The sequence below is a fragment of the Pollicipes pollicipes genome, unplaced genomic scaffold, assembly GCF_011947565.3.
Source record: "Pollicipes pollicipes isolate AB1234 unplaced genomic scaffold, Ppol_2.1 Scaffold_6138;HRSCAF=7277_pilon_pilon_pilon, whole genome shotgun sequence".
Taxonomy (NCBI): Eukaryota; Metazoa; Arthropoda; class Thecostraca; order Pollicipedomorpha; family Pollicipedidae; genus Pollicipes; species Pollicipes pollicipes.
In genome coordinates, this window is record NW_023596818.1 from 11,932,606 (window position 1) to 11,952,955 (window position 20,350).

General features: G+C 50.3%; 1 protein-coding gene across 1 annotated transcript; it reads left to right on the top strand.

Annotated features, from left to right (window-relative positions):
* The first annotated feature begins 687 nt into the window (after window positions 1-687).
* LOC119106388 (ER membrane protein complex subunit 8) lies at window positions 688-5,887 on the top strand. The gene is made up of 5 exons (XM_037230027.1): window positions 688-976; window positions 2,748-2,824; window positions 3,141-3,210; window positions 3,442-3,512; window positions 4,659-5,887. The coding sequence occupies exons 1-5, from the start codon at window positions 776-778 to the stop codon at window positions 4,813-4,815; spliced, it is 576 nt and encodes a 191-aa protein (XP_037085922.1). The 5' UTR covers window positions 688-775; the 3' UTR covers window positions 4,816-5,887.
* The last annotated feature ends 14,463 nt before the right edge of the window (window positions 5,888-20,350 follow it).

A 20,350-nucleotide genomic window follows, 5' to 3' on the forward strand; every position in this document is an offset into this window, starting at 1 on the left:
GGTTTATTCGGAGTGTCAAATCAAGCCAGGATAAAATATTACAAAGTCGGAGCGATGCTTGTTTTGTTCGTTCCCCACGTCGGTGACCAGCGATCCTTCTTCTTCTGGTGTAGACTTCTTACAGAATGACTTACGGGTGGGATACTAGAAGCCTCCTTTTCCGATAATACATGACGTTGGGCGTATGATACCTGGGTTTGTACGCTCACGAACAAGTCTTTTATCTTTACCACTAAACTCTTGGATAGGCTTGGAAGCGTAAGTGTGCCGACGCGGGTATCAGTTGCAATCACTGCTCAAGATTGTGGGTGCTCCACTTTTCATAGGCGGTTGCATTGAAGCACAACCCGTTCGCATCGCCGCCGTCAAGAAACATTTTGAAAGCCACATCCCGGCTCAGAACATCTCACCGTACAGGCTCTATGTACGACCCTTCGTGCCGCAAACGTTGCACGAATGCTCCAACTTTACTCGGCAAGCAGAATTACGGCAACGTTCTGCAGTCTCCGCTCTCAAAAACGGGGTGCGATGGGCGTAGGCCCGCAGGTCTATGGGAGGGCCGCGTGAGCAACAGAAAATAATCCTTTGAATGGAAACTCCCTGGCTGTTGCAAAAATAGCGTGCGTGTGGCGAAGTACGGCGAACGTCACCATTGCGGCAATATATTATGGCCTTGCGCGTGGTGTACCCGCGACGTTGCAGAGCCGGTGGATAGTCGTACATCAACGCTATCCTGCAGTCATTTCTATCTAGTATTTTTTATAATCCTTCAGTCATGTCCGAGGTGCTGTTTTCAATGAGGGCTTACTGTAAGGTGATAATGCACACCGCAAAATACCCCCATGAATCCGTGAATGGCATCCTTGTCTCGAAGAAAGACCAGGACAGTTCCAACGTAATTCATTTTGTAGATGCGATCCCTTTATTCCACTTGTCACTCGGGCTCTCTCCAATGAGTGAAGTTGCATTGGAGCAGGTATGAAATGTTATGGTTGGTCTGGGTGTGAAGAAAAGATTGATGTGATGCATTAATAGTTTGTTCAGCTATACTATTTCTTTCTTTGAATGTCATCTGTGGTAGGTTTATGATAATTTCATGTCAGGTTTGGTAGCATATTCAGTCAACTCAAAATGTGTTTTAATGTGCTGTCCTCATTCTTGGATTGTTCTGGGTGATTGGTAGTTGTGAATAGTGTCTAACCCCCAAAACCTGGCTGTTGTCTTAATCTCGGCCACATTATTTAGGAGAGGTTTGGACCTGCCCTGAACACATCACTGCCTGTGCTAACAACATTTGCAAACTGAGATATTGCCAGCACATGAATGGCACCAACTGAGTTTTTCCCAGTGTAGCTCGTGTTTCTGTGTAGGTGATGCGAGGGCATTTTCAAAATTTAGGCAGATGCAATGATGCTATGAAAACAAAGTTAATGGCTGTTATTGATGAGTGACATTACTCACCTGTTGCATGCATATTCTTTCCTGGCTAAAGTCTTATTGTTATAGATAGAATTGGTTTGCATTAAAGCTGGGAGTTCAGATTCAGAGCATGTTAGTGTTTGGACCCAAAATGCAGGGTATCAACTAATAAGATGCTAGTATCAGTGTTCAGAACTGTAGAGCTTTAATCCCTATGATAAACACATATGTAATCACCAATACTTAATGATAGTGATAGAACTAGTTATCTTTAATTTTGCCCCCGTTATTGGCGGGAATAGATAACACAGCATGGTCTAATGCACTAGGTGTGGGCTACAGAAAGCACCTATTGGTGGTACAACATCAGTGTGTTGTTCTCCTTTGGGGCTCATTTTCATTACACAGGTAGATGCAGATATGTATTTTGACAAGTCCACACACTATGGGTTTTACTATGCCACATCAAAAGATACTAATAGAAGAGGAAGAAGTTCATGGTAAGTTACTCACACAGACACAATAACAAATGCATGAACGTTAGGAGTTGTCACGCTGCAACCCAGAAAATTATGTTTCAGCTGTGAAAATGATGTTTCAACTGAAAGGGTGGCTGGTCATGTTCCTTGACACTACAGTAGCACAAATGATGATGATCTACCTCTCCATGTATTTGTGTGATGTCTCTTGCATTGACTTCTTGCTCTGTGATGGCAGTTGAGCTTATGTATATGTGATTAGGCTGGCCACTTAAGGAACAATAGGGGGCATTTATATTGAAGGGCTTGGAATACATGGTAAGGTCCAGGAGTAAGTTCTGCAGTGTTCTTCCCTCATACTTAAAATGGGATTTTAGTTCTTCCTATTCTCTTGAGGTATCTTATGTCCAGAAATGGCCAAGAATTTGCAATGTCTTTCTTGATATCATTACACAGTGGTCTTTTGTCTTGGCATGACATTCATAACTATCAATGATGCCTCTCAATTCATTATTGAATTGAGACTGTATTTCCTGCCTGGCATGCATCCACTTGAATGTACATATTTGGTAGTGCATATTAACAATTGAATGACTTGAGTGTAATGACACACATTTAAATGACACTTATGGACTACCCATCTTCATATTTAAGTGCTAAGACTGAACCAAATTATATCTGCAAGTTACATACCTAAGGTTAAACCTTGCAATGTTAGACAGGAATAAACATGCTTTAACCAAATTAATGTGTTGTTAATATGTCTGCTGTTTGTCTTTGCGTTACAGACTAATCTTGTTGACTATTTTTGTTTATCCATAGGACCAATCTTGTTGACTATTTCTGCAGATTGAAAGCTACTGCACTGGTGAGGACTTGAAGATAGCAGGATATTACCAGGCTAATGAGCACTACAAGAACACCAAGTAAGTATCAGATGACAATTGTATGATTGTATGGGACTTTCAAACACATTTTTGCATGACGTGCCATCTGCAGCACCATAAAAACAACTGGTGTTTCACATTTACTGATGGAAGCATATAATCTAACTTTTCAACAATAACTGTTAGGGTCAAAAACCTATGGTGTGCTGCTGTCAGTAGCTTTTCACTGTTTCACTGCATTTTTGTTGTATCACAAGTACCACAAGTACCATTGTCCTTTAAGCTCATACGGCAGCACTCACCAAGTGTTTTGGTTTAACTCATCAGGCATCATGATGTTTGTCCATGTTTGCAGCCCCAATTTCGTGGCCAACAGAATATGTGAGAAGATCGCAGAGAGATTTGGTCAAGTGTATTTGGCGATGGTAAGTGGAAGTCTGCCTGGTTCAGCTGACGCGTCATGCTGGAGGTGGTCTCTCTGAGAAGCTCACATGCAGGACGAATTGGTCATTCACGAATGCCTCGATGCGCAGATGTTCTGCTAAACTGTGACGTTGCCGTGGTGTCGTTGTGATTCTGGGGTGTCAGACATTCTCAAGACATGTTTGTCTCATGTCCGTGCTGCCTGCCTCAGCATCCTGTTGTCTGTTTCTCAGGTAGACAACCGGCGACTGAGCCTCGATATGACGTCACCGGCCATCGTCATCAAGAATCGGGACAAGTCCAGGTACGGACGTGTCACGTGTGTGCGTGAAGCCCCTCCGTCGTACCATGCGCGCATTTTTGTATCGCCAGAACTGTGTAGGATTTGGGCATGAAATGTATAGGGCATGCGGTGCTTTTCCATATAGTTTTTCCCCACCCCCCTCCCCCTTTTATCGCTCTAAAGTGTCACGGCTGAGCGCGTGTGCGATGACCGCTGGTACAGCGCTTGCATTGGCCTCCAGTGTGAAGATGCTTCCCTTGCCCTTCCTTCACGCTCTGCTGTCCGCCACGGTCGTATGGGTGGCGTCTACCAAAATATTTTAGCACTACGGTTTGTTTACTGGAGGCCGCCGTCAGGCTGGCATCGGATTCCCTCCAGTGTGTGGAAACGTCAGACGCTGGTTGTGATATGTGACACGTTACTATGGTCTATGATCCAATGGGACAGTGGTCGGGGACCGTGGTGTTGTGTGAGGATGTTTCCTGGGTGCGTAATTTGCCCACATTTGATCTTGAGACAAGTATTGTAAGACAACTGTCAATATTAAGCGATATTTAGAGGGATGGGTCGAACCAGCGAGGTCTTGTTTTCGGCGTTATATGAGCGAGGTAATGCCAGATGCGAGCGATGTACCGCCGTGATGTAAATTATTCCTACGCGTGAGCGAGAAGTGAAAGATAACACTGGAAACCCAATATAAGTGGGTATTATTATCACATTTAAATACCACCCTTCTCCCGCCCTCGCCCCTCCCCAAAAAGCAGAGAGCTAGTCTTACGGAAGAAGTTTGGCACGTTAATCCACGGATGACATTGCTTAGGAATTGGTCACTACCATTGGACTTGGCCAGGCCATACTGTTCTGGCGGACGGAAGGGATAAATTTTAATCGTTTCTTGTTTTTTATATCATGACCAGTTATTCTCGAGGAGCAAACGTTCTGGGTCAGCACCAGTTATAATCGAACGGGCTCCGTGCGTGTTGGAGTTTCAGGAATCCACTGTCATCGCCTGGATCTCAGTTATCGACCTCCAGAACGGGCCTTTAAAACGGCAGCGTTTGCTATTTCCCGATCGGCCACGGGCGTCCGCATAGCTGGGACAGTGCTGAGCGTCGAGGAGATCTGTAGCCGGTGTAGACCGACGCTGTGACCGTGTCCGCGTTGCAGCGTGGCACTGGAGTCGGACGACACGTGTCTGGCGGCGGCCTGTCTGGTGCAGAACCGCAGCTACCGCCAGCTGGTGGACTTCGACAACCACCTGGACGACGTGACGGCCGACTGGCGGAACCTGGAGCTGAACGAGCTCATCGACACCGTTCTGTAGCGGGACCCGGGCGCGCCGACAGAGCGCTGCGCGGGCTCTCCGACGGACCGGCGGCCCGCTGAGGGCGCTGCTGGGGCGGTGCGGCGTCGGTGGGGTCACCCGACACGGCGTGGGGCTGGGGCGGAGGCGACGCCGGTCGGAGGCGCCGGCGGGCGGTTTGGCGCCGCGTGCGCCGGACGGCCGCCGGTTTGGGGCCGCCTCACAGGAGACGCGACGCCTCGCGCACGCCCGTTGCGACCGCTGTGCGATGTGGCCGCTCGGTTGATCGGCACCGACCCCGCCGCTCCTGTGCTGAAGTCTGGGTACGGGGAGCTGTCAGAGCGTTCGTGAGTGGCGGCAGTGCCCGCCGCTGGGTGAAACAGTGGCGCCTCCGGGACAAGTGCGCTGTGCGAACGCGTGCTCGATTCGGGCCAGCTCACGCGAGCTGCTGCCCAAATAAGCATGTTATGGAAGTCCAAACGCAGGGGGAGGGTGCGAGCGTCGGCGGCGATGGTGGTGGTGGTCGGATGTTTACCTCCCGCTGGCGTCTGGTAGCGTGACGTGTTCCCGCCCAGCTGCTGGTTCGGCAGCGCCACGGGTACCCCCTTTAGTTAGTTTGGTGTGTGTTGGGACCAGTCTTACCGCCACGTGCAGGGACGAACCTGGGCGTGATGATCGCGTCGGTGTGTGTGTGTGTGTGCATGTCTTTGAACGAGATTCATTGGGTCGTCCGCCACTGTGACTCAGTTGGGTAGTGGGAAGTTCAATGTCCCCAAGCACATGTGCCACTTGGTATTGCCAGCGTTTGCTTCGTGCACTTTTAGCATTATTGAAAGTCACTGGACAAACGTGTTGTCACACTGCGGCGAGAAAACACTGATTGTAAGGGGTTCGACATGATGAGACACGTGTTCAGTTTCGTCTTGTGCGCACTGGTCTTCAAGATGCTTATATGCCCCTCATTTGAGACGTAGCAGGTGTGCAGCAATCTACATCAGTTTATTGTCTGATAATACCCCGTGTTATATCACCAGATAATTCATGTTATATTGCTCGGTAGTAGTTCGCAAAATACAAGTACCATCGATCAGTAGAAGCTACTCTTGTCAGTGCTGCCACCTCGCGGCCCACTCCCGCCGGTCATTGGTGTCTACCAAGGCTATCCCGGCCTGAAGAAACGCGAGGCCCTGGATCTGGACACGTCCTTCGGATAATCTGCGCCTGCGCACGGAGGGCGTTCGTGCACGCAGAGCTTCACAATGGCGGGAAACCACAACTCAGAAAAGCAACTTACTACAAGCTGGGTTGTAGCGCGCTGTCGGCGCGCGTAATTTCTTCCGTGTCGTACAACGTCGCTTTTGTCGATCACCTGACTGTCATGTGTCTGCCAGGAGATTTTAACTCAATGTCTATCCACGCACGCGTCACAAATTTAGCGAACAGTGAGGGGCACCTGCCCATGTATGTGTAGCAGCTTCTGTGCGCATAGCTGTGGGTGTATAGGGCTCATTATATGCGTAGGCCCCCTGTATGTGTAGCGACTGCTATGGGCTTAGCTGTGGGTGTATAGGGGCTACTACATGCGTAGGCCCCTTGACGCAATGGGTCATCTTAGGTTGCTTAGTGCGGGACAGGCTTATGCCATAACAATGGCCACCTCTGGCCAGCAGTGTTGTTTAGCCAGCAGGGTTCGCGTACAGGTGCGAGTCAAGTGGTGGCATGAACGACCTTCTGTGTGGCATAGCACGATGGACACGATGACACTCAACCTTCCGGCAAGTAGTGGTTCTGCGGAGAGGTATGTACGGGAAGAAAAACATACAGCGAAGAAAATTTTCGCAGATCGACTCCAGCGGAGAGTGACAGACTGGCGGCTGAAGCAACATACCACCCCGAGCTGTAGTAATTTCTGCATCGCTGATGTTTGGCCCCAAGTTGAAGACACCATTGCATCTGTTGCATCCTGATATCGCGTGCATGGTAAGCGTTAGAATCGACACCTAAAAGGGTCATGATTGTTCCACCCAAACCTAAACATTTTCTCATTTCCGACAGCGTGCACGGCAGAAACTACGGCCCTGGGATGGCCTGGTGGAGCGGCGTAAGCGCTCGCCGGCGACGCTATGGTGAGCGTTCGGCTGAACGATGGGCGCGTGTGGTGGCGGCACTTCGATCACCTGCATTCCGCCGCTGGCGGTCCACCGATTGACGGCCCCATCGTCGTCTCCCTCCCCATCGGTAGCGCCATGAAGCGTCTCAAGCCGCGCGCGGCTCGCGGCTGCGGCGGAGCAGCCAGCAGCCGCCTGCTGCACCAACGGGCGGCACGGGCGCGGCTGGCACAGGGCCCGTGGTGCCCACGGTGCCGCTACCATTTTGGGAGATTGAGCCTGACCTTGAGCCCGCCTGCGTCTCCGTAAGCATAGATAGCCGGGAAGACCCGAGCCTGCGTCGCTCTGAGCGAATTTGAAGAAAGCCCGACTGTTTCCGTTTTTCATTTTCGTTGCATTTGGCTCCAAAAGGTAGAGGCGAATGTGGTGACTTTACATCGCGGCATTTCCAGCTCTCTGGCCGACTGGTCAGGCCATAGCCCCGGGTACTGTGGTCAGCCTCGGGGAATGGGCCACCGGCCGCGCCAGTCCGCAGCATGAGGGCCACGAACGCCGCCACGCTTGGAGCGACTGCTTCGGCTACCGCACCTTCTATCGTCGGGAGACTCGGTGTGGATCCACTGCAATTGAGAACAATTCGGGAGACATATCTTTTCTGTCCATGAGGGTAGTACAACCGTTGATATGGCGGTATTCGCATGATCTTTCTATGATGCCATGCATGTATGGGTGACTTTTGAATAGGCCACGCGAAATAGGCTGCTCAAGTTTGCGTGCGTTAAGCTCAAAAACAAGAGGATCCGAAGTGCTAAAAGAACATGACGATGAACTGTAGGGAGTGAGTTAGAGAATCGCCATCTTAGTTTAAAACCCCATACAGGTATGGAACAGTCCCATGAAGGCCACAACGTTGTTGCTGGAATATTAAACAAAAATGTAGGGAAAGGAAAATATACAGAGCCTGCAATGTTTTACATTAGTCGAGGGTCTCAACCATTGCTGTAATGCTAAATGCTAATCGATAATTTTGTTAAACGGAAAGCGGGCCTCCACAGCAATAAATAGGCGAAGCCCGTTGATGAACTCAGAGAAGACACCACAGAATATGCTAATATAATCCCACCCGTTCCATGGATTTCGCCATAGGGGAAGGAGTGCCTTGGACGAAATCGCGGATGTGGCGGCAGTGATTGTGGCCACAGTTGCACGGAAACAAAATGCCACCCGAACTAGTGCCAGCGCCAGCATTTCTCGATCCTGTGTAGACAGAACGTGGGAAGAGTTAGAAAAGAAAGTTAACTCAGCGGGCGAGAACCAGGAATCAGAAACCGCTGAAAGACCAACATCCGCTCAATGTGCAATGCTCATCAGCCCCACGTCCTGATGTTGAGTTAACGAAAGGTAAGTATACCAGTTACCAGTAGATTCAATATACCAGCAGGTGCGTTGTAGTGCGAAACAGCGATTTTATTGACGACACCTAACATGGTTGTTGTTTAGGACTACAGCATTGTATAACCAGCACCTGCTGGTAAATTGAAGGTCGTTAATTCAATATACGAACTTTGACCTCAAAATGGGGAAAAACAAGACGCTGGACGTCTTACATCATTTTTATTTTCTTCTATAAGGTAAAGCACTTAGGGACAAAGTTTGGAAACATATTGCAGTTGGCAACCACCATTCATGGCGGATCATTGCGGATCATACAGTGAACACTTCTTCTCCCACCTTGGACCACCATGAGCAGAACTGCCGCCTTTGTGGACCACCACTAGCACGCCCGCTGCCACCAACAGTCAGGACAAGAACGGCGTGGGCGCGATTGGCGTCTCGCACCTTCCCAATACTGTGCAAGACCGCGGAACTTCTTACGCGTCTGATTTCGCTAGTAAGCTAGCAGCCGACCCCCGGCTGATTGTGGCATCCTTTTAAATCGCGGGCGTTCAAACATTCCCGAAAAGTGGCGCATCATGCTAAATTTCGGTGGCAATCACTGGACTTGAGGTATTGATTGGATATGCACAGTCAAGTCCTGCCGGTTCACATATAACACAAACACACAGAGTATATACATTCATATATGTATATATATATATATATATATATATATATATATATATATATATATTCATCATTCGTTTATGCACAAACATAAGTATATGTGCACACAAAACACCCATACAAGACACAAAAAATGCAAACAGGCTACTGTGGCGCGCGTTCTTCGTTTCCAAGTTACCATTCACCTTCAGTTCGACTAAAGCCAACCACGCCATGAGATGCATCTAACTCGAGATCGGCGCTCGACACCCACGCTATCGGCTCTTCCTCGTGTAGATCATCGCCGTTATCAGACCCATTAGCGCTGTCGCCGGCGGAGGCGCCGGCGCGTCCTCGCGCGTGGGCGGCAACTTTGATCCGCGGGGTGACTGCGCACCGGCTCCGATTGATATCCGGCGACCTCACCGTTGCGTCCGATAGGGAAGACGGTGCGGTTCTTTGGGTGGGGATTGACTTCCGGTGCGTGTTCGCCGGCGCTCGCCCACGCGGAGCACGCGACAGACTCGTCGGGGTGGAAGGTCAAACCCAGAGCAAAGGGCGACTCGCTGAAGAGCGCCGGTAGGAGGTATGCATGCAAGGCTTGGCGTGGGGGCTGTTTGATTCGTCCACTCATGCTCGTCATCAGCCGGCATGCGCGCGGCCGGAGATTTAGGACGGTCGCCAGGCTTTGAGAGGTACTTACGTACTACATTCGGGATGGGCACAAATACATGAAAGCAGGCTCGAGAGTTTCTTTTATGAGACGACTGATCGCTTCGCTAATCGATCGATAGCTTCGACAAGGCGATCGATAAGCACATCCGCAATGCATCCGGTTTTGAAGAAATTGGATGTCGGTTAAAAAAGGCGATGACGTGTGTGCGGCCCTGGCGCAAGTAACATATTGTATCTGACAGTCGAAACGTGAAAATGATGGCGCTGTTTCAAGTCGAGTGGACTTAGTTTTGGAAGGCTCATTCCAGGACCTGAATAAGTTTTTAATACTAGACACGTTACACGGTAAACAGGTAAATTAAGTAGCTACACGAAAAACGCAGAGTCGAGCAAAAAACAATCATGAAAATACAACCAATGACATTGTTTGATGAAACATTTCTTATTCGAAAGGCGGCGATGGTCGACGACAAGCAGTTCCAGGACCAGGATGCGCGGAAAGAAAACACGTGGCGCGACATTGCCGGGCGAAGAGTTAGCAGCTCCAGCATGCCTGCCACCTTTGTTTGGGTTCCGCGCTGTGACGCAGCAGCAAGTATGGCAAACAACGAGCGGATTACCTCAGAAGCACGCTTATTTCTTGGCGCCCCGAACACGCCGACACTGTCACGATAGGTTTCTAGGCCGCACAGAGCGCGCCAGCTCAGAGCCCCACGATCAGCGAGATACGGTCATGAACGCGCGCCCCCGAGACGACCCTGGCCCGAAGTCAAACTCTGGTGCACCCTGTGTAGATGACACACAGCAGCCCCGCCGCACACTGAGAGGCAATACATGACCTGTGGAAAGACGCGGTATTAGACCAGACTTTACGGGCCTTCGGGGATGAGGTGGTGTCGAATTTTGTATAATCAGAAAATGCTAGAATTGCACTTTCTGGTAACGCTGGAGTGTGCTCCTCCCAGGGCAGGAAATGGCCGACTGTCACTTCAAACATCTTCAAAGAGGGAGATGGCGTTAGTTTGTGGCCAGATAGGTTATGGTTGAAGGATGCGGTCTTTTTGAGGCACTGGGTTGGGCCGACAAGGAGCAGTACAGTCTTGGCTGGGGTCGTAATAGTGAGAGGGGCCTCTTCCTGTCGGTTTTCAGCACGATTGGGTCGTCAAGACGGGGGTAGTCTAGCTGAAGGGTACCATCGACATAGCATGCTTGATATCTGCGAGATAGGTGGGAAGATAGGTCGGCTGTGAAGGGGTCTTGCAAGAATCTTTGGGTGGTGACACCGTGGATCAGTGGCAGGGATACCACCACCACAACCACCCAGCCTCGTATATCCCAGTGCACGAGATGTTCCTTCAAAAGGGGTTCCCACTCCCAACCCATCATATGACACTAGCTGGGGATGTCTACAGTCATTATGCATAGCGAAAACCATAGCAACACATGCACATTACGTGTAATTAAATAAGACAAAAAATTGACATGGCACATGTGGAGGTCCTTCTTTGGGAGTGTGACCGCACGCGGGCCAATGGGGTCCACTCTTCTTCGATGTCGGCGTATATGACTGACTCGAAAAGTGTCTCATCCTCCGCAAAAGCAACTGGGGTCCACCCCTACGGGCTTTACTGGTGATTACGTTGACGAAAAGTGTCTCATCCTCCTCAAAAGCAACTAGAGTCCATCCTCACGGGCTTTACTGGTGATTGCGTCGACGAAAAGTGTCTCATCCTTCGCAAAAGCAACTGGAGTCCGCCCCCACGGGCTCTGCTGGTGACTGCGTTGACTGACTTACACGTTGAGCCATTAGAGGAAGCCTCCCACGCCGGCAAGGCTCGTAAAGATAACATGCGGATAGAACAGCAAACTGGCCGGTATTGCTGGGAGTGCAGCGTGGGAGGCTCTCGGAATGATGAAGTGTGCTCTAGGTTCCTTCATCCCGGGAAGAACGAAGTGGTGCAGCCATAAACGATTCGACATATCACCCCGGTCTCCTCAATGCAGCTGTAAACATTGTGGATGTCTCTAAAGCTGTGACTGTGGTCACCAGGGTACGCTCGGCCCCGAGTCGACACACATTGATGGTGCGGATGACAACTGCGTTCACAGGCACGCGTGCATGCGTAATGCAATACATGCTTTGGAGCATAGGTGGCCTGCAGGGGGGCTTGAGGCGTGGCGGAGTGCATTGGGAGAGCTCGTGCAGTGTTTGCGCGGGACTCATCCAGCCTTTGTGCGGGAATCATCCAGCGTTTGTGCGGGAATCATCCAGCGTTTGTGCGGGAATCATTCGGTGTTTGTGCGGGGATCATCCGGCGTTTGTACGGGAATCACTCAGCGTTTGTGCGGGAATCATTCAGCGTTTGTGCGGGAATCATCCAGCGTTTGTGCGGGAATCATCCAGCGTTTGTGCGGGAATCAACCAGCGTTTGTGCGGGAATCGTCCAGCGTTTGTGCGGGAATCATCCAGCGTTTGTGCGAGAATCATCCAGCGTTTGTGCGGGAATCATCCAGCGTTTGTGCGGGAATCATCCACCGTTTATGCGGTACTCAGCATGCGTTTGTGCGGAACTCATTCAGCGTTTGTAAGGTGAACTTCACTCCGAAGTGAACCAGACTTTTGTAGGTTGTTAAGTGCATTGGCGAGGAAAATTATTCACATAGATAAGACAATAGTAATAACCTTATTTCTTGAAAAACAGGAAACTGAATATATAGATGCGTTGATATTTCAGCAGCATCCTCTTTATCGAAATAAATAGCAGAACAGACTTCTGCTATTCGTTTCGATAAGGGCATGTCAGCCGAAATATCAACACATCTATATCTCCATTTCCTGATTTTTCTCCGACAAATAAGGCTATTACTGCTGTCATATCCATGCAAATTTTGTAGAGTCAAATAGAAAGTGATTCTGATGACAGCCCAGCACAAAGTCCAGGGAGGTCGGCCCGAAAGATTAGTGTTTACTAGGTTAGTGTAGCATGATTTATAAATCTATGGACACAAATTTATCACCTTAGTTACATCCGACTTTAGTCTTCCCGCAGTAGTAATCAGCAGCAAGCGGGACCTCACATGCTTCCATGACTGCCTGGCTATCAAAATGTGTCATATATCGTACTGCATACCACACATAACGGTCTAAGGTATATGGAATCAGTCGAAGCCAAGCCCACGCAGAGGCAGGATTTTCAATCGGGGACGGGGCCACAATTCAACGCTTGGCATTGAAACATCCATTTTATCGGACTGCAGGCAAGCGAGCTTCTTCGAGTGGCGTAGGTGTAACAGTATAATATGTTTTCGTTCTACGCACTTTCATATGACAATGTCGATATCTCACTGTCGGCGCGCATTCACATGCACATTAACGACCGTAAAAATATCGATAAGCGGGAGCCATTCCCCTTTCAATGCCTCCATAAAGACAGCACTGCTTGCACGAGCTTAAATCGCGGTCGAAATCGATTCCTGAGCAGAGCTCAGATCTATAGTTTGTGGCGTCCAATACAGGCTGCCAAGCGACTTCAAAAGGCGGGAAAGCAGCGTTACGCAAGTGTCCTTGTCAAGTGCGCTGGATCCACCGTCAGTAGGTGACACTTGAGCTCACGTCTGAGCGTTGTGTCAGAGGGGCCGGCAGGTTCGGCTGGCAGTACGCGGCAGTACGCAGTACGCATTGTCGCTGTCGAGCGCGCTGGATCCGCACCGTCAGCAGGTGACGCTTAAGCTCATGTCTGAGCGTTGTGTCAAAGGTGCCGACAGGTGCAGGCGGCAGGATACCGCGCAGGTGCGACGTCATGGGACTCAAGCGGCTTCTCGCCAGCCGCTAGCCACAGACACCTGTCAAATATTCGCCGATCGTTGTTTCATATCTTGAGAAATTATGTGCAAGAAAGGATCAAATTAGAATTAGGTACAAGTCCCAGAATTCTCTCGCTCATCTGTCAAAACTTGAAAACGTTTGCTGTGTTGCATGTACCGTACCGTGTATGTTTTGCTCCAAGCTCTCCTTGTGTCTGCGTCTACGGTCTAGTCTGAGAACAGATAGCCACCTATCGGACACTATGTTCCTAACGGCCGCTTCACCCCTAACTCGATTCTAATCCATCTCTTGACGATCACGTCCCAAGGCGTGCTCTGACAAGACATCCTCTGCGACTATCTGTCAGCGGTGCAGATCAGTGACGTCATCGTTATCGGCAGACATTCTATTTGTCTGAGCGGGCTGCACCTGCAGGAAGTGTCCTTGCACGCGCCTGCCGCCCGCAGCGGACGACATGCACCCAGTGGCGCAGCCGGACACAAATACGGAGAGGCATTTCACGCCAGTGGGTGTCACTAAATAGGCCACCTGTGGCCCATTCCTGAAAAGTGGACTTCCAGATGCATAACATGTGTATTCCACAAGCGTTCAAAGATGTCACCAATTCTGACCTTCCACGATCTGACTGCCGATCGCGCCGAAGACAGTCTTTAACCTTGAACGCTTCGGGGATCACTGGTAGTCTCTTCCGCTTACAGGTGTGGTGAATACATGACAGTCGTCCCTGGAGCGTTCGTTGCGGTCATCGTCGTTTCGACACGTTTTTGCCTGCTGTGGGCCGTTGGCGTCATGAGAGGCCCCCAAACTACCCCGTAGTCTCGACACAGAGACTCACCAGCCTTCTAACCAGTCAGAACGTTGCTGTAAATGGCTGTCAAACCATTCAGGTATACTATCGCGACGGTCGCCAAGCTGCCGATCTGATCTTGTTATGAGTTGGGAGCTCATTTACCGAAGGTAATCAAATTTTAATACACCAGAGGGTACTGGTTGAAGGTAAAGCTTTGCAATTAAGACCGCTTGCAATACGAACGAGTAAACACGGTAAAGCAAAACGAACTACAGAATTTAGAAACTAAGACACCTGAAACAAAAACAACAGAAAATACTTCGAAACCATGCGAAAGAGCCGGAGCCCGGGACGCCCGTGATTCGGCAACAGGCACTGTTGACAAAGAGCCGGAGCCCGGGACGCCCGTGATTCGGCAACAGGCACTGTTGACAACAGGCACAACACGGCAGTGCCTGTTGCCCGTGATTCGGCAACAGGCACTGTTGACAAAGCTTTATCGAAGCCTGGTCCCAGCGGTGGGAGTGGGTGGAATGGGGCTCGTCGTGGTGTCTTATTCCCTTACACACACACACACACACACACACACAACAACCACACACACACCACACACCACACACACACCCAACGACACACACAACCCACACAACACACACCAACACACACACACACACACACACAAAACCACCTCACACACACACACAACACACAAACACACACCACAACACACACACACACACACACACACACACACACACTCTCTACTCATCATCATCAAATCACTCATCACATCACCCTCATCTCTACATCAACATCATCCTCCTCTCTATCTCTCTCCTCTCCTCTCCTCTCTCTCTCTCTCTCTCTCTCTTTCTCTCTCTCTCGCTGGAAGTCTCCATGGGCAAAATGTTTGCATCCGGGACAAACCAGCTCTTTCCAGGCCCGCTACTGCAAGCCGCGGCTTACACGCCATCAACCCCGAACGATCCATGACGAGTGAAAACTAGGAAGGCAGCTACAGTTTCACCGAATTTTTCCTCACCAATTTCCGATGTCGTGGGTCACAAGGCTGAGATGTTCTTGAGAGGTCCTGGAGAGGTCATGTAAACCCCTCAAAAGTAAGCGGCTCAAAGAAGACCAAAGATGGTCCGATTAGTCAAAAGACCGTCAGACGACCGGAGGCCCAAAACGGCTGAGTGAAAAGCAAGCTCTGATCTGCTAAACCACGTCCGAAAGGTAGCAGCCAGGCTGACCCTATACTGTCAACATCATCAGGTCAGTTGAACTACCCGCGCGCGATAGAGGTCGCTGCAGCTCAAAGACATCGTGTCCTGAAATGAGAGAATATGGTACTGTTCAGGTGATTATTGGATGGGAGCCGTAGCTCTCAAAATCCATATGTGGGAACTCATATTTTTTAGACATGGCTAAGTTATTTAGTTTGGTTATGGAGCCTGGGAAAAACGAACGGATTCAACTAGAGCACGAAATAAATGCCGGGATAGATGCAAGACGCGGGTGGACATGGGAAACGAATGGTTGTGGTAGCAGGATGCAGAAATAAAAGGCAACCATTGCTCTAACAGCGTCACTGGCTGAGGGGTCGTCCCGCAACGCAGCCATGTGTCAGATGGGAAGGAAGTACTCCTCTGTTCATACTCATAACCAGCAACGAGGGGTTTCATGCGCGTCAGATTCATGAACACCCGTCCGGTGGTGCCCGCGTTGAAAAAGCAATTCTGTACTTTTTGCGGTCATTTTTACCAGCACCACCATAGCGTTTTGGTGTCAAAGTCTGTTCATGGCCCTGAAGTCTCCAGCTGGGTGGAGCGCAGTATTCAAGACTGCATGGTACCCATGGTTTCCTTTGAGTGCGCGATTAGGGGCGCATATGCCGACCGAAACTTATCGGTCACTTAAAAACATGAAACTGTCATCCAGAGTGAACACGGCTGGTCGAATTCGTTGGCATCTTGCGGTAGATTTAACTACGCGGAGGGCACGGCCCAAATTGGGGAACATTTAAGGAAATTTTCGGGTCTGGCTGGGGCTTTTCGAACATTTGGGGAGCCCGGGGACCCCTTGTCCCTACCCTTCTTGCTGTGCGATATCATGCAACGGTCTTGTCAGAGCGAGACGCTTGGTAAAACTAGGCAGAAACAACAGGTAAAACAAACCGTCTTGTTGCTTACGTTCGTCCTACTGCGTTTTTGGTTCGGTCTAGATAGCCTAGAGCTCCTCCCATCCGTACATACCATCACAGAGCCAAGTAAATTGAAGTAAAGCTTTTCAAACGAGAATGACTGCAAACAGAGACATGTGATAATGGATGACGGTAACAAGTGGGGAAACACTGCAGCCACGCTGGTGACTGGACGGACCGTAAGGTTTGCTTGCAGGGGACCACACCACGTGGCGGGCGGGGATGTGCAGGCTTGGCCGCGAGGGCAGTGTGGGTCCGAGTGATCCCCCGCTGCACGGCGTCACACAAATGCCTGCATGGCGACGCCGCGCAAGGATGCAGGACTCCGCAGGACAGCCGATGCAACGGTTTGTTATTGGGCTGTCGTGTGCAGCAAATCCCTCATCCATTAGGCGGTTTCTGAGTATGCTGCTAACGGTGATGCCGAGCGAGCAGAGGGGCGCTAAATTCATGTGACGACGGTTGACATACTATGCCTTTCAGCCGGACTTGCAGCTTGTCCTCGACCGACGACCCCCGGCGGCATATCAACCCACACAATCACCCTGTTGACGTGCAGCTCACCACCTGCTCGACAGCGAGCGGGTATCTCCTCGTCCAGCGGCTGGCGTGCGTCGCTGGCCGCCCCGGCCGCCCCCGCCCGGCCGCGGCGGGTCGCGCAGCCCTCCGCCGCCCCCGCCCGGCCGCGGCGGGCCGCGCAGCCCTCCGCCGCCCTCGCCCGGCCGCGGCGGGCCGCGCAGCCTTCCGCCGGCCCAGCGCCGGGCTCCGCCTGATAAACCCGGCGGCGCGACGGACCTTGGCGGCCAATCGCGCAGGTCGCGATAGGCGGATCGGCGGGGCTGGCTCGTGGCACGACCCGGCAGTGGGACAGGTGACGGCCGCACGGCGGGGCAGTGCGCTCGCAGCTGCCGGGGACGCTCAAGAGCGCTGGTGGTCGCTGCGGAACGGCGAGTGCGGTTAGGTGGCAGCTGCAGGGGCACAGCGGCGGTGACGGGAGAGGTATGACTGACGGGCTTCTGCGCCTGCCGTGGCAATGAAATTCCCCGCAGGCTTGTGTCTTTGTATGCTGAAGTTGTGCATAAAAAGACACAAGCTGTTTGTTTTGTCGGGAGGTGGTGCGGCATTCAAAGGGCTTGCATGCAGCCAAGGTTAAGTCGAAAGATTGTAACGAAATCATGAATAGTTATGAAGGTCATGATAAACCGGCCTAATGGGGACAACGTACGCGTGCACATTTAGCTGGCTCGAAGGCTTCGGTTGCAGCATTGCCATATGAACAATGAACAGTAGGGAATTGTCGCTATAAAATAAGTGCATGCAGTCCATTCATTTGGGATGCGACGCTAGAATGTTTTTTTGCTGAACTGAACGATGAACCGCATTCGTCTGCTTCAGCTACTTTTCATCCCAATGAACGCTTCGTTATTTGCGGGGAGGAGCAGACATTTTGTGCTGGGATTGGTTTACATTAAACGGTCTAAAAACACATCGGTGGGAAAATAGCAAGTGTCAGATGACCCACCTCAGAACCAAGAATGCCGGGGCAGCGAAGCACACATTCATAAAATAACGAATTTAAATTGCTCGCATTGGCTCCCGCGTTCTGAACGCCTCTGAACTTTGAAAAAGTATTAGACTTCATGTAAAAATGGCCTAGAAAGCGGGGAACAGAGGTCGATATTTATCACAATCGTACAACGTCGTGGAGTGCCTTATGTCTGAGCGGCAGGTCACCCCTGCAGAGCTGTGACAGATTATATCTGACGTCATTCGTCATGACTTGCATAGGCGAAACCTTATGAAAGCCAGTGGATCAAATCATTACAATGCTGTTTTGATGTTTATTACTGGGCTGTCGCAGGAACGCTCCACACTTGTGACCCTCTCACACCAATAGCGTTGGCGAGAGGATGATGGTTGAATTACGCGACTTTCATGGTTACTCAACGAGGAATAAGGCTATTAGCACTGCCTCATAAAGATGATGGCCGAATACTTAAATGCGTGTTAGTAACGAGTTACTTTGGTAATGGTTCTGCTCCTTGTTGCCCTGGGCTTGCTTGTCCTGACATATAACTGAGGGCACATTAAGAAGCTGGTTCTTGTGGAGTGTTCTTGTATGATCTTTATTTTGCATGCAACGTTCCTTGACTAGCGGGGCAGTATTTATGATCCTCACAAACTAACTCAATCCGCCAGACACGACTATACACCGCTCTGACCGCACCCGATGAGGTGTTTTAGGTCAGAGCCAAGAGAGCTGCATCAGTTTGTACCCTAACCTGCCTCCTGCTAGTGAGGATAGGACTAGGGTTCTAATATCTGCAGACAGCTATGACATTCAGCTTCGTATGTAGCCACACAGGTTTGAAGTGAGCGCCTTCTTTTTTGGTAAATTATTTCTGAATGGACGCCCTTTATATGAGACAGCCTGATCCGCGCAGCAAATTGCATCACATGGTGGGTGAAGATGTGCTTCTGCTGCTGCCATAAGTCAAGTTGCATCGCAAACAGGTTGAATGTGTTACGACGTGTACATTAAACAAACTCTTTTTTACTTTCCTAATTTGTCTGGATTGTGACATGACGAACTTTTGCCCTTTCAATCAGTTAGTACTTGTTTTATATATTTTTTTCACTTCAGTTCCGGTTGCTCAGGTAGAAATTGTGGAGGCACATAGGCAACATGGATGTCAGCTTGTTATTTTGAGGACAATAAGTAATGACAATCATGTCATTCAATGACTATTATCGGCACATATTATTAACGTTGCAACATGTCCCATACACAGCAGGTACATGCACCACCCGACACCTTGGAAGGAAGCTTGTACTAATCTGAAATCATTGGCTAGCAGATACCCAATGTTTCACACTAAATACGACACATGACCTTACAACCACTCAGGATCACATTCGCATTGGCTTAGTCATGTTGTAACCCCTTAAACACATACTTACACAGATCTCTACTGGTTTCAACCCAATGCAAAAAAAAATGCTGCTCCCACCTCAGGACGCTGGTTCGTATGCGACCGGAAGTACCCTAAAAGATAGGGTGTGGTGCTGTGCGTCAGCTAAATGACTCAAGACTATCATCCGTTCCGTGGCATAGCTTGGGAATAAATCACCCTGATACTACCTAGCATGATGCAACTCGCGTCTCGCTCTCCTACCGCTTTTGGCTCCGCGCCAGCTGCATCACGCACGTTGGAAGAATCTCCCCAATTTAATTCGCACAGCCAGGTCAGTTAATGGTAAGGTCGTTTAAACTGCACTCACGTGAATATTTATTGAACGTTGAAACGAGGAAGTCAAAATGTGGAACACGAATATTTCATCGCAATCCGATGCAGTCAAGGCCGCTTATGGCACATGTAGACTTTAACTAAAAGTCATGAAAGGACAGCTCCACTGCCCCAACAGGCACTACAGATGTCTAAATGCACCAGATACGTCACCGTTCCAAACAGGGACATAGTTTGCTCTTCAGTTTGGACAGCTTCAGACCCCCCCCCCCCCCCAACTTGAGCTCCAGCCGCTCCCGAGCTGTAAAAAGAAAGTGAATCAAATGCAGAAAAAACCCGATTGTTAACAAACTTTGCAGGAAGTCACCGTCATTCTTTCACAGCTCCCCCACCTCGTTTCGCAAAACCACGCCATGGCTCCCTGTTCCAAGCGCATTCTTGGAATGACCAGTGTCATCCAAACGACTAATGTCATCCAAATGACCAGTGTCATCCAAATTCGACATCTGCTCGCCACATCACGGTGCCAGTGGTCCCTCCAGCCGTGACCTCGAGGTCGCCCTGCTGCTGCTGATCGGCGCACCCCTCCCCGGCAGTCCGCGGCCCGGCGATGGGTGCCGTGTGCAGCCGGCGGGGACGCAGGCGGGACGCCCCGCCCGAGGA

What these genes read in the sequence shown, in the direction of transcription:
- LOC119106388 (XM_037230027.1), top strand. Translation starts at nt 776, where the DNA reads ATGTCCGAGGTGCTGTTTTCAATGAGGGCTTACTGTAAGGTGATAATG. An exon ending in GTGAAGTTGCATTGGAGCAG is followed by an intron (nt 977 to 2,747) that starts GTATGAAATGTT and finishes CTATTTCTGCAG; the next exon opens with ATTGAAAGCTACTGCACTGG. An exon ending in GTCAAGTGTATTTGGCGATG is followed by an intron (nt 3,211 to 3,441) that starts GTAAGTGGAAGT and finishes TCTGTTTCTCAG; the next exon opens with GTAGACAACCGGCGACTGAG.